Here is a 14,519-nt window from a genome sequence, read left to right as displayed (position 1 = left end):
CTTTTATGGAAAATACTCATGCTAACTATAGTAAACAAGCAAATGAAACACTGAGGAAGTGGTGGAGAGGTTCTACTCTTTCCCTTCTGCCTACCTTTCTTTGGCTTTCTTTGGCCTAAATTCACCAGGCAGTACACAATAATTCTATATAGTCTGCTCTTGTCTTTAGCCTTATTTGTTTTGGTGACATCATGTCATCTCGGTCTGTGAATCTCCTGGAAGAAGGTGCTCCTAGGAGAGGGTGACATAAGGTTTGGAAACAGGACAGATGGTTTGCGAGCCTGTTACACATTTCAGGTCTGATGGACTCTGGATTTAACCTTCTAAAGGCACATGTAAAACAGGAAACTTGAACTTGAACGAGAGTACAGGAGTCTTACTGTCAGTCACTGCCTTTATTTACAGACATCTTGATAGCTGAGTGAGAAATTTGGACTGTAATACAAAGTCACTGTGTATTTGTTTTTTATAGAAACAAATATACACATATATATATATACACACACACACACACACATATATATATATATATAGGTATATATTCTAGATATATATATGTATACACACACACACACATATATATATATATGTATGTATGTATGTATGTATATCTTCTTTTTTTCCCTTTCTGGTGACTTCAAAAAGTTGTTCAGAGATTGACTTTTAGTTCCTTTATATAAATTCAATATTGATGATAAAGGTGTCATTTTGAACTATTTTAAATAGAATATTAGATCTTTTTTTTTTTAATGATTGGAAGGTTCAGTCCTTTGCCTAAAAAGTGCTAAGTTTTCATGTATTTTTTCCCTATTTTATTATACTTTTGGAAATTATTGATTTAAGATTATAGCTTCCATGGAGGGGTATAGGGAACTGTCTTGGTATAGAGTAACTACCTTTGAAGACCTAATATTTTGAGATTAGTGCTTATCTAATGACGATTAAGATAGTTTAGTAGTCTTGAAGTGCCTGGGTGGCTCAGGTGGTTATGCCTCTGACTCTTGGTTTCAGCTCAGGTCATGATCTCACAGCTCATGAGTTCGAGCCCTGCATCAGGCTTCATGCTGGCAGTACAGAGACTGCTTGGGATTCTCTCTCTTTTCCTCTCTCTCTGCCCCTTTATGTATGCTCTCACTCTCTCTTAAACTTAATAAATAAACTTTAATAATAGTAACAAAAGATAGTTTGGTGATCTTTAGTTGTTTTTTCTTATATATCCTATACATTAATTTTGAAAAAATTTGAAAATGTATCCTTGAACATTGTAAGTTTTGACATAGACAGGTTCTACTGTCAGTTTAAATAGATGTGTAGAATATAACTTATAGTGTGTTATAAGTACGGACGTCTTAAAACAAAATGGGCATACCATTTTTTTAAAGTATCTTATTGATTACAAATACTGATGTGATTTAATACCCATCTTTGTTTATTGAAAACACTTGAACATAGTCTTTATTAACAGTAAAAATTATTTAAAAAATTATTAAATCATTATTTTTGTTACTCTGTCATGACCGTTTTTTTATCCCAGTTATATATTTTTTTATGATTGAAAGACTTTTTTTTTAACTCATGCTATCATACACCTATGCAACAAAAATATGTATGTAAATTAAATTGATTTTTTATATTTCTTTTCTTTAAATGTTTATTTATTTTGAGAGAGAGAGAGTATGCAAGCAGGGGAGGGCAGAGAGAGAGAGAGAGAGAGAGAGAGAGAGAGAGAGAATCCCAAGCAGGCTCCTGATGTGGGGCTTGAACCCACGAACCATGAGATCATGACCTGAGCCAAAACCAAGAGTCAGATGCTTAACCCACTGAGCCACCCAGGTGTCCCTTATTTTTTACATTTCTTATGATAGTAAGTCTATAACTTCAAAAAGTTCTTCTATATTAACCTCATTAATTATTAATTAACTGAGGATATGTTTCTTCTAAATAAATACCTACTTGATGAAATCCACCTAAATATTAAAGCTTTTGGTAAATATTGAAATTCATTGTAAAATTTTATTCGAAATGCATCTCTTAATGAGATGGAAAAAGGAGTGTCATCCTTATAAAACAAAGGGAGAGAGACTGAGCTTTCATGTGCTTTATAGATTTTTCAGAGAATTTAGGGAAAGAGATTTTAAATATGTGTATGTATTTCCTTTCCTTTGTGTTTTATAAAAATGCAGCTTAATTAGAGAAGTGAAATAGTCGATAGAAATGAAGCTTAGAGAGGTGGCATTGCCATTGGAAAACAGATTCCAGATGGGTTTTCAAATTCATAGATATCCGTACCCTTTGTGATTGTGTGCTTAAAGAAATGGAATTTTTTTTTTTTTTTTTTTGAGCAAACGAGGCCCTAAATCTGTCTCATTTTATAGATTAAACAAAACAGAAAACAAAAGGAAGGATGTGAATTCCTGAAAACCAGACAGGGCTTCCTTTTTATATTGTCAACCTTGTAATTGATGAACTGTAATTACATAATTCCAGATCGTTCTGGACATCTGGTCTGGATTCTTTGTCTCTACTGTTGCCGAATGTTTGAAGTTTGAAATGGGAAGCGTGGGCTTTGTTTTAACTTTGAATTCGGATGACTGATAATATAGAAAGAGCCTGGTCTTGTGGTCAGCCAGAGGTGAAAGGGGGCGCTTCCGAGCCTCAGGTATGCGGCTGTGCGGATTGTTTGAGAGTCCAAATGGCAGCAAGGGGAGCCTAACACCAGAAGGCAGAGCAAGTACCTTTTCAACCCCTTAAAAGATGGAAGAGAGATGTTTTTTTTGTACCGTGTGACCCTCGATTTATACCATGTCATCTTCTTGTCGACGGTAGGAAAGCAGATTCACTTGTAATGAATGTAATTATGTTAAAGTGTTTCTTCAGGTTCTGTTGAATTTTTGAACTACTTTGACTTCACTGTTAATGTGACTGCATTTAGTTTCCGTGTCTTATTGCGTACCTTGGCCATGCAAATACTCATTTTTTCTTTATACTTAGGAAATGAGAGTCAACGATTCTCCTTATGCGTACAATGGAATTTTGCACCCAAAAGTCATTATTTATGTTACAATATTTGGGGTGTTCTTTTTTTTCCTAGAAGAAGGTCTCCAACTATGTATTTGTTGCAATTTATACAGCCTAGTACTTAGATATTTTGTAGCACATACTCAGTAATGTTGTCATAAGTTTTTCAGTATCATGAACATTTTAATAAGGTAAGTTTTAGTTTTGGGAGTTAAATAAGATGGAACACACTTTGCTGTATTTTACCCCAACGTGAAGTTGTAGGAACATTGTAAGTACGATATGTGCTGGTTTCTGTAGTGGGAATGATCACTGCAATGAAAAATATGCCTTATGTGTCCTTCACATGTAGCTTTCTTGTATGTCACAAAAACCCCACAAAAATCAAAGATGGATGTGTCGTGAGGAATGACCAAATACTCCCCATTCCTTTGAAGTCATTTCAGGTAAATGTAGATAAGACATAGGGGACAGGTTTCTGCTATGTTACCATAGGAAATTGCTTTAATGTTACTATTCCTATTTTCAGTTTTTACTAAATATTGTCTTGCCCCCTTGATTCTCCTAGGCTTTTCCTCTTTTCTTCTGGGCCATGGGCATTGCAGGCCAGCTAATTTGAGTGGCTTTAAGCTAAAGAAAATGTGCTTAGACTTTGCAGAGTTTTGCCAGTGATTGTCCTAATTCATTCCATCCCTGACATAATCCTCTTGGTGACTCGAAAGGAGTGCTTGTAAATATGTGCCCTCATCAGTAGATTCGCACATAATATCCAGAATACCTTCTAGAAGTTCTGTTGCAAAGTATTACTTTGTCAAAATTTGGGACTATTTTGAAAATGAATTTTTTATGGTAATTAAGATGAGTCATTGCTTAGAAAAGCATTCAGATGCTTCTTCAAATAATGGAAATGAATATTAAAAATAATTGTGTTTTCCAAAGCATCTGCCAAGGATATACTTAATTTTATAAGAAGGGAATGAACAGAGCTGGTTTATTTACCAGACTAGAAATGATTTAATATTCTGTTGTTGGTAACTGAACTTTAATTGCATTTAAAAAAATGTTTATTTTTGAGAGTCAGAACATGAGTGGGGGAGGGCAGAGAGAGAGAGAGGGAGACACAGAATCTGAAGCAGGCTCCAGGGTCCGAGCTCTCAGCACAGAGCCCAACGCAGGGCTTAAACTCACAGCTGTGAGATGGTGACCTGAGCGGAAGTCGGACACTTAACCGACTGAGCCACCCAGACGCCCCTAATTTCATTTTTAACAATACTGTGTTATTAGTAGGATTTATTGGTACATGGTTATTAATTTAGTTGGTGGATTGTCCAAATTCTCTTTATAAACAAATCCGTGTAATAATGACCTTATCACAGTATCTTTCTACTGTTAGTTTTCCCTGCCAATATTTGAAGCCAAAAATCTAGGTTAGAAAAACAGCATAAAATTGACTTAGAGTTTACCAAGATTGGCAAATTTGAAAAAAGTATTCTCAATTTGTAGAATAGGAAAAAAACCTTATAATTTTTGGTGACCTTTGTAATGACCCTATATTAAAGTAGGCTTCTTGATTAATTCAATCATATAGAAATCCTTCATTTCTATAATTTTTATCTTTTCGATTTAATACATAGTGATAAAAAGCTTCCAGTGTAATTGTCTTTATAAATCATTATCTCTGTTTCTTTTGTTTTGTTTTCTTTTTTCCATTGACATGGGAAGCTTCATGACATACATTTTATGTATGTATGCATGTATTTTAATGTTTTTATTTATTTTATTTTTGAAAGAGAGAGAGAGTTCTAGCAGGGTAGGGGCAGAGAGAGAGGGAGACACAGAATCCGAAGCAGGTTCTGGGCTCTGAGCTGTCAGCACGGAACCCAACATGGGGCTCAAACTCATGAACCGCAAGATCATGATCCGAGCCGAAGTCGGACGCTCAACCAACTGAGCCACACAAGCGCCCCACAAACATTCTTTTTAGAGTTACACTTTTTCTCTTTATAAAGTACATGACGTTATCCCCTTTATGTTTTTTGCCATAAGTTCTAATTTGTTTAATAGCAACTTTACCATCACTATCTCCTTTTGAATTTATATGCATGGTAATTGTTGTCATTCATTTACTTTTAGTTCTTTAAAACATTATTTGATTGTCAGCATACTTCTTGTCAATGATAAGACACTGTCTTTCTTTGCACATCACCATATTAACTGAACGTCTTGCATATCAGAGCCTTGTTTCCCTACCTTACTTTCGTGAGTCCAAGGTTCAGATACACACGACTCAGCTGACACAGCACTGTGCAAAACAAGGATGGTCTGCATCTTGAGTTCTTTTCGACCCTGTCTGAAAGTTATTTCGAAAAGCAGGTTTTAATGATCATAGCTTTGCTTTTCACCTTTTTTTTCTGCAACCTTAGTTTGCATGTTCCGATTATTGTGTTTTACTTTTTTCTCTCTTGACCTTTTTAGAATTCTTTTCTTGGTTTGTCCTTTTTGCTGATGAGTTTTTAATGATATAACTGTTTCACATTATTAAAATTCAATGCCTAGGAATAGGTTTCTTTTTTCAAGCATGTACTTTGTATATATGAGCTCCAATTAATCAGACTTAAGCGTTGACTAAATTTCCACTGTTTTTCAAGTCTGTGCGAATCCAACAAAAGTTTTATTTTTCCAACAAAAGTTTTTGAGCTAGCTAATCTAAAGTATTATTTAAACTTAAAATTTCTATCATAATTTCTGTATCTGTGACTCACGATTAGATGTTAACTTGGAACGTAAGTCCTTAGTCATCTTTGCATAGAGTAGTAGGTAGTGTGGTTGGTGTTCTATTTACTTAAAGGTGAAGTCCTAGAGTTAAATTTCACTCCTATTTACTTTTAGGTATGTAACATTGACTGTTAGTTAATCATTCTGGATAACCATTTTGTTATTTGTGTAATGAAATTAATACCACCAACATCCTAAGAGTTTTGAGAACATTAGGCAATATATTCAAAGCAAATTTCAATGTCCGACACATACATTTTAATTGCTTTTTCTCCTGTGATTGTGGATGCTGTTGGATCAAGTCTTAACTGTGTTTGTCAGGTGGAGTGGAAGCCACATAAGATGGGGCCAGCCCTTCCGACTACGCCATGTCACAACAGGAAAGTACTTGAGTCTCATGGAAGACAAAAACCTTCTACTCATGGACAAAGAAAAGGCTGATGTAAAGTCAACAGCATTTACCTTCCGATCTTCCAAGGTAAGACAGAAAATATAATTTCGGGTTACGTGTCAGTATACTCCCATCACATTTCTTTCAGTGTTAGAAATGCAAAAAAAGAAATGATGTAAGAACATTTTACATGTCTTTCTAAATTTCCAGTTCCTCTTCTGTCCATTCCTTTCAGTAAAACTCTGCTCACGTGTCTCACCTGGTTTATAGTTCTTTGGTTGTTTACATAAAATGCGTTTATCGTGCTTGTTTGTTTTCTTAGACTTAGGCACAGTTAGCACAAACCTTGTGCTGTTGTCATATAACAATATGATGGTAAAACACATCAAAACTTTTTCCTCAAAGACACATTTATTTATACATCTGCTCTTCTATGCGCATCTTTCTTCTTATGTCTTTTGAATCATCTGTAGGAACAAGACGTCCTAGAAAACTCTTTAGATCTCTAATGAGAATCCCTTTGAACCAGATGATGAGTAAAATAGAAAAAAAATACATGTGCATCAAAGTCAAGGTGGAATGCTGGTGCTCCAGCACAACTGGGCCCCTCAGTACCTCGTGGCTGGTCCCCAACTGATCAGCCCCACTATGCAGTGGATTCCCAGTCATGGTTCAGCAAAAGAGCAAATGTCCTGAACAGTGAGGAGTCTCAGGAATGGGTGAAAAATCACATGTTCAATTGACCACTGCCGAGCACCTATTGTATTCATTTTTATCATATATTTCTGTCCTTCAGTGAATGAAGGATGAAACTTGAGCATAATGGTAGGAATGGGGCTGATTACTGGTTAGTTTTGTTGCAGAGATGTAGAACCTGATGCCCCTGTTGTAGCTAATGGTTAAGTTTGGGTGAGTCCAGAAGTAACCGAGAGAAGACAGTAGCCTGGGTACCCATCCTTAGTGCCACTCTGTTAGTTCTTCTGCTCTGCAACATACAGAGTGGTGGAAGATACCCTGGACTCTTGACTTCCTCAGAGATCTCTGGGAGAGACAGCAGTGTACATAGCTATTCCGTGTGGTGAAAAATAGACAAAACTGCTAAACCTGAATGGACAGTCTCAGACAGGACCCGCGTCTGTGTATTTGTTGTATGGGCCCCACAAAGGGCTCTGAAAGCTGTGTCTTGTGGACCTCTGGTGGACAGTTGCTCCTTGTCTCCGTAGTTGGGAAGCACAGTTGATCTCATTGTGAATGAGCTTGGTGTTGAGGGGCTTATTCCTCAAGCCTACCTCAGCAGAAGAGGGGGAGGGTGCTGGTTTATCCACTGATCACACCACAGTCAGAAAAAGACAAAAAATCAGCTCACTCAAGAGGGATCAGTTATCTGATGGTAGAAGCTCTTTTAAGTAAAAAAAGACAGTACCTATTACAAGGGCATACAGCTTTATTGTAGAAAATGAGAAAAACTAAAGGGAGCACATGACATGCTAGCAAAATCTAATTTAGCAAAATAAAATCCCAGAGAAGTAGGAGAACCTGAGCAGTCATATCGCAGTGAAAGACACTGGAAAAGTTTTCCACACTGTAGCATTTGCAAAGCAAAAATCGAACAAAAATTAGAGGCAAAAGAGAAAAAGTGAAAAAGAGGTGCGCTGATTGCCTCCCATAACACATAAGGGCAAAGAATATTTTTTTTAATTGAAAAATCAGGTAATGGAAGTATAAGATATTTAACAGGGAAAAGGCAAACACTAAAGTATAATGAAATTTACTAAAATAAGGTGGTGGAAAAGAGGGAATTTGGTGAAAAAAAAAAAAAAAAGAGGAAAATACTACCATTCTTATTGTGCACAGACCAGTCCAGTAGAAAGAGGACAAGGCAGGGGCGCTTGGATGGCTCAGTTGGTTAGGCATCCAGCTTCAGATCAAGTCATGATTTCACGGTTCATGAGTTGGAGCCCCACATAGGCTCTCTGCTGACAGCAGAGAGCCTGCTCTGGATCCTCTGTCTCCTTGTCTTTCTCTGCCTCTCCCCATATTCGCACACACACTCTCTCTCTCTGAAAAATGAATAGACATTTAAAAAAATTAAAAAAAGAAAGAGGACAAGGCAGAAAGAATAGGCTGTGCATAGCCACAGAAACCCACAGTCAACAAAGACCATAGGCCCTGTACCAAACAATTAGAAAACAAATGAACGTAAAAATAGAAAATCTAAAATGTTGACAGGTGGAGACTCAGTGGATTTGCCTTATCATTACATAAAAATGGGCTAAAATTACAATTTAAAACAATTTCATATTGGATCATGAAGTATAAATAATGCTGACATAATGAGACACTTCTAGAACAATTTTATCTGGAAAGTTTGTAAATTACAAGATGGTTAATTGAATACCAAGAAAATACAAACCAGAACAAAGCAGGATGTCTGATTTAATATCAGATGAGGAGAAATTCAGGCAATGAAAGCGTTGAGTGAAAAAAAGAACGATACTTCCTAGTATCAAAGAGCAAAATTCACTGAGGATGTGAACAGTTACCAAATATTTATACCAAATAAAATGACATAGTATTAATATTCAGTAAGCAAAACCTATAGGAGATACAAGAGGAAATAAAGAGAAAAACCACTGGTAGGATACATGAAGTCTGTAATTTAATTGTTTTTAGTGGGGGGATTGTTTTACTGAAATAAAATAAAACCTGTGAAGGTAAGTTTCATCATTCTTTGTTATGGCAAAAGCTTGGAAAAGACTCAGATATTCAACAAATATAGTTGATAGGTAAGTGGTATTAGCTATTAGAATATACAGATCTGGAAAAATATCCATCATAATATTGTTGAGTTAAAATAAAAAGCAAATCGTAATGTAACTTAAAAAAATTATTTATTTATTTTTTTTTACTTAAAGAAATCATTGGGGTGCCTGAGTGGCTCACTTGTTTAGGCATCTGACTTCGGCTCAGGTCATGATCTCGCGGTTCATGAGTTCGAGCCCCGTGTTGGGCTCTGTGCTGACAGCTCAGAGCCTAGATTCTGCTTTGGATTCTGTGGCTGTCTCTCTCCCTGCCCCTCCCCTGCTCACACTCTGTCTTCTCACTCCTTCAAAAATAAATAAACATTAAAAAAATGAAAAAGTAATTAAAATCTATGATGAAAATTGTTGTGCATTTACATGATAAAGAAGCATTGAATTTACAACCAACTAAAACAGAATAAAAAGTCTTTAATTATAGATGAAATTATTTTTAAAATAAAGTATTTTTTATATTGTCAAGATTTTAGAGAAAATAGTGTAAATTGATTCTCTCATCCCTGTGTTCATTTCTACATTTGAACATGGCCCCTGGTCTTTGAAATAAAGACACTTAAAGGTGTATATATGATGGAATACTAACCTCAAATAAGGCTGCCATTGAGATTAACGATTATGGATCAAATGGCAGAAATAGAAAGAACAAAACATTTTCGGGATGTAGTTTTTATCATGTCATTTTTACTTGGAATTTTTTATTCTTAGTTCAAAAAATTTTTAAGATGTTTTAAAACATGCACACTTCTGCAATGAAAATAAGTATAACAGCTAATAACTTATTATATGCCAAGTAGTGTACTAAGCACCTTAAGTGAATTATCTTGTTTAATCCTAGATCAAGCCTATGAAGCTTACTCTTTTCATTTTAATTTTTCTTTTTAATGTTTTAATTAATGTCTTATTTAGAGAGAGAGAGAGCAAGAGCAGGGGAGAGGGGGTAGAGGGAGAGGGGCAGGGGGAAAGATAGAGAGCATCTCTCTTGGGGGAGTTGATCCCACGACCCTGAGATCACGACCTGAGCTGAAATCAAGAACCTGATGCTCAATCAACTGAGCCACCCAGGAACCCCATTATTTTTAATCTTCATTATGCAGATGGGAAACAGTGGCTTGGGTGAGTTGTGTGACAGCTCCAGATTTTGGATGCAAATACTAAAACTAAAACCCTCTTTAATAAGAAAATTAAAGATATACTACTACTACTACTACTACTAATAATAATAATAATGGCAGGTAGAAAATATATGTTGCTCACTTGGAATAGTCTGACTATTATGGTTTAGGGATTGATTAAATATCTAAAATATAAAAACAAAGTGGAGAATTTTTTTTCTTATCAAAATAGTTATGCAAAGTTATGGAGATGGATTTTGTATCTAATCAGGATTAAATTCAAAATAAACTTTTTCAGTTACCTTTTTTCAATAATGTTTGATAGCATAATAGAAAATAATGCCAACTATAATTTTACAGAAAATAGAGAAATTCAGTAATAGTTTTTATGCTGATTCTTTCTAGTGGCAATCTGCACAAGAATGAGCTCACTGAAACCTTTTGTGGTTAAGATAAGGTGTAGCAGTCAAAGTTCAACCAGAGAAGCGGAGCCAGCGTGAGACATGTGTATGTTAAGGGATTTTTATTATGTGGATTTGCTTTATGAGATTGTGAGGGCTGACCAAGTAAGCCTAGAGTCCGTAACGCAAGTGGCTGGAAAGAAAGATCATGATTGGGATGGAACGCCATGGGCCCTAGCTGCTTAGGGAAAGCCTAAGCCTTCTTTAAAGGGTTCACCTGATTAACTGTCACTCACCCATAGTATTTGTTCACAGTCGATTCAATACAGACTTTAATTGCATCTGCAAGATCGTCTCACCTTTGCCATAGAACATAATCTGATCACAAGGCTATCCCATCATACACACTGGCCCAGCCAGGGGTGGGGTTTATCCAAGATATTAGAGGACTTCTAAGGCACTGTGACCTTGTTTGCCGCAAGGGAAACCCCTCAAAGATCCTTCCTGCACAAGAAATGTTTTAAGGCCTTTCTCTCTACAAACACACCCACCAGTGTATCTTCGTGAGATTTCTAAACAAACACCAGGGACAAAGAAAGCTATGTATTTTTTATACACCTTGGATGGACCGAGCTTGGCCTGGCATATCGGTTCCAGTAATTTCTCTGACCCCGTTACGTTTTTAGATTCACATTTTTCAGTGACCAACCCTTTTATGTTTAAGTATGGCACCATATAAAAGCAAAAGGGTATATATATATTTTGATGTTGAGCTTTTAGTTTTCCTAACTTTAACGATTATTTGTTTAACGGAGAACTGGCTGTTACAAAAACAAACATACCGTCCTCTAAGGATAAAGGCCTTTTTTTATTTTCCTTCCTATTAGCCACTTGGTAGAATAATTTGGATGGATTTAAGGATGGTGTAATTGGAAGAATCTCACTGAACTACCTGGTTCATATAATGAGAACATAATCCTGCGTGACTAGCTTAAATTTCTTAATGGGCCTCATTTGGTATATATAATGCCTGTATATCACTTCATATGGACAGTTGATCACAAATAGTTTTGGCTTTACTAGTCAATTTCATATGCCCAATGCCAAAATGTCACTTAATATTTTTCATGCTGATCTTTTTTACTTCTAAAACTCTTTTGGTATTCATTAGGAAATTATGTTTTCTAAGCATTCGTAAGTGGAATTATTTGAATGTTAGACTTGGGAATAGTTTCTGAAGGGGTATGTGATTTTTTTTCCCAAAAATTGATTTATTAATTTAGTAAATCTTTGTTGAGAATCTAGGATTTGCAGGGACTGTTCTGCTCCTGGGATATGGGCCACTGAGGTGAAGGAACCAGACATATAATTCATGCCCTTGAAAAACTAATTAATAGTCAATGGGAAAGAAGGCAGTTGAGAAGTAATTTCAGTGAAGTGCCAGTATCTCTCTCTGGTTAAAGTATTGTGAGTTATGGTTGTCCATGAATCACAAGAGAAAATGTCCAAAAGATCACCTAACAGTAAAAACAGAATCCTTTTCAATAACTCTAGACTGTGTCAAAAAAAGTTGTTTTCTTTCTGAGCATTTTTATGGTCCTCAGATCACAAGATTATTCTTTATAGGATGGAAAATTAGACTATTTAAAAATGTATGGATGTTAATGAATGCTAAAATAATAGGATCTAAACACTTCCTCAATTAAATGCAGAAGGTATGGGAATTAAATCTTTATCTGGTCTTTTGAGGAAATTTTTTACCTAATGGCAAAGTACTTATTATGTCAGAGTGCTTTTAAAAGCATTCTGATCTTGGGGTGCCTGGGTGGCTCAGTTGATTGAGCATCCACCATTGGCCTAGGTCATGATCTCACGGTTCATGAGTTTGAACCCCACATGAGGCTCACTGCAGTCCGCCTGTCAGTGTAGAGCCACAGAGCCTGCTTTGAATCCTCTGTCCCCCTCTCTCTCCCCTGTCCCTGCTTGTGTTCTCCCCAAAATAAATAAATATTTAAAACATAAATAAATAAATAAATAAATAAATAAATAAATAAATAAAAGCAATCTGATCTTGAGATTGGAAAATTTCTACTGACCTGCTTTCAACTTCATTGTCTCCTTAGTAATTCCAATTTGATGTTAAGCTGATCCAATTAATTTTATATTTCAATTACTGTTTTCATTTTGATATTATATTTCATTTTATGTAGTTTATATTTCTTCACCTGAGAGTCCCATCATTTTATTCATTATGCATATATTTTCCTTTATGTCATTGAACACAGTTTATATTTACAATGGTCACTTTGAAGAGTTTGTCTGCTGGGTTGCCTGGGTGGCTCAGTAGGTTGAGCATCTGAGTCTTGATTTCGATTCAAGTCATGATCTCACGGTCGTGGGGTCGAGCCCTGCATTGGGCTCCCGTGCTGAGTGTGGAGCCTGCTTAAGATTCTCTCTCTTCCTCTGCCTCCTTCCCCCTAAAATAAATTAACAAAAAATAAAGTCCTTGTCTGCTAATTGTAAGGGTTATATGTGCATCATTTCTATTCCCTATCGTTATTCTGTTTTCTTTGGTATGGGTCACAGTGGTTTTGTTTTCTTAATTTAGTATGATCACTTTTTCTTGTGTTTCACATATACTAATTTTTGACAGTATCTATTGGGTATTAGAAATGGTAGGTTATAGAGACTCTGAATTTGTTAAGGTTTCCCCCCACCCCCCTGAGGAGTGATTTTAGTTTCAGCAGGCAGTTAACCCTGTTGGACTGAAACTCCAGTTTTGTTTTCTGTTTTGCAGTGGGCAGTTGCTTGTATTTTTGCACAGTTACATCAGCTTTCATCTGCTTTCATTCCGCAGGGCATAGTTTAGTGGTCAGCAAGAATTTGGGTGAATTTTATAAGCAGACTTTGCAGATACCTTTTCACTACAGGATTTAGCTCATCTAATTTTCCAGCTGCTTGTGAGCCTTATGGTGTGTTCTCTGATATCTCAAGCCAGTAAGGCAGCGGATTCCTTCTTCATGAGCTGCAAGCAGATTGGGCAGGGTATGTCCCAAGGCAAAAGGCAGACTTTAAAGTTTATTTTTGAGAGAGAGAGAGAGAGAGAGAGAGAGAGAGAATCCCAAGCAGGCTCTATGCTCTCAGCATGGAGCCCTGTGTGGGACTGCCCTACACAGGGCTTGATCTCAATTGTGAGATTGTGACCTGAGCCAAAATCAAGGGTCAGATGCTTAATCAGAGGAGCCACCCAGGCATCCCAAAAGGCAGCTTTAAAAAAATCACATGGGTACTATTTTTCTTTAGAGAGAAAAATATTCTCCGATTTCTCCCTGCTTTTGATCCCTCTTAAGGATCTTCAGATAGATTCTGGAAAGTATGTCTTCTAAATTTTACAATTGTTCTCTCTGGGAGGAGTAGTCCAACTCCACTACTCTATCATTTCCCAAAGCCAGAATAATTAAAAAAAAAATAACATGTGTTGAGTGAATGCAGAGTATTAGTAAAATTATTACTTGTCTAATCTGGATACCTTATTTCTAGTAAAACAGGCTAGTTTTATGTTAGGTGCTTTTAGTAGCTGTCATATTCTTGACTCATGTTTTGCCTCTGCTTATAGTTGTTCAAAGCATCTGGATTATTTTTACCTGAATTTCTCCTTCCCCCTAAGTCTGAGTTACAGAAAATGACAGGAAATAAAAGAAAGAAGGAGCATGAATGGCCTTTATTCTTTCATACAGCAAATAATCACTTTACTTTTTTCTAATGTTATTTTAGCCATTCTTGCCTGACCTGAGGCTTAGAGATAGTCACTAAGACACTCTACATGACGTACCATGGTTAAAACTAATTCAGAGAGAGATGTGAACTATTTAATAAAAAGCAAACAAAGCATAACTTTACAATTAGTAATTGTGACTTCTCAAAACACAATCCACAGTCTGTAAAAGTAGGCTACCAACTAACTCCCTTGGATAAAAAACAAAAAAAACAAAACAACAACAAA

At 36.1% G+C, this 14,519-nt stretch overlaps 1 protein-coding gene across 9 annotated transcripts in view; it reads left to right on the top strand.

Moving 5' to 3' along the window:
* The window catches only part of RYR2 (ryanodine receptor 2), a 762,307-nt gene that overhangs the window by 352,231 nt on the left and 395,557 nt on the right, over window positions 1-14,519 (top strand). For all 9 annotated transcript variants that reach the window (XM_045437236.1, XM_045437235.1, XM_045437229.1 and 6 more), the window contains one exon: window positions 6,115-6,271. In XM_045437236.1, coding sequence (XP_045293192.1) covers window positions 6,115-6,271 — 157 coding nt within the window. The remainder of the gene's footprint in view (window positions 1-6,114; window positions 6,272-14,519) is intronic.

Source organism: Leopardus geoffroyi, chromosome D2 (genome assembly GCF_018350155.1).
Source record: "Leopardus geoffroyi isolate Oge1 chromosome D2, O.geoffroyi_Oge1_pat1.0, whole genome shotgun sequence".
Classification (NCBI taxonomy): domain Eukaryota; kingdom Metazoa; phylum Chordata; class Mammalia; order Carnivora; family Felidae; genus Leopardus; species Leopardus geoffroyi.
The sequence above is the reverse complement of the archived record's forward strand: the minus strand, read 5'-3'. Positions and strand labels throughout refer to the sequence as shown.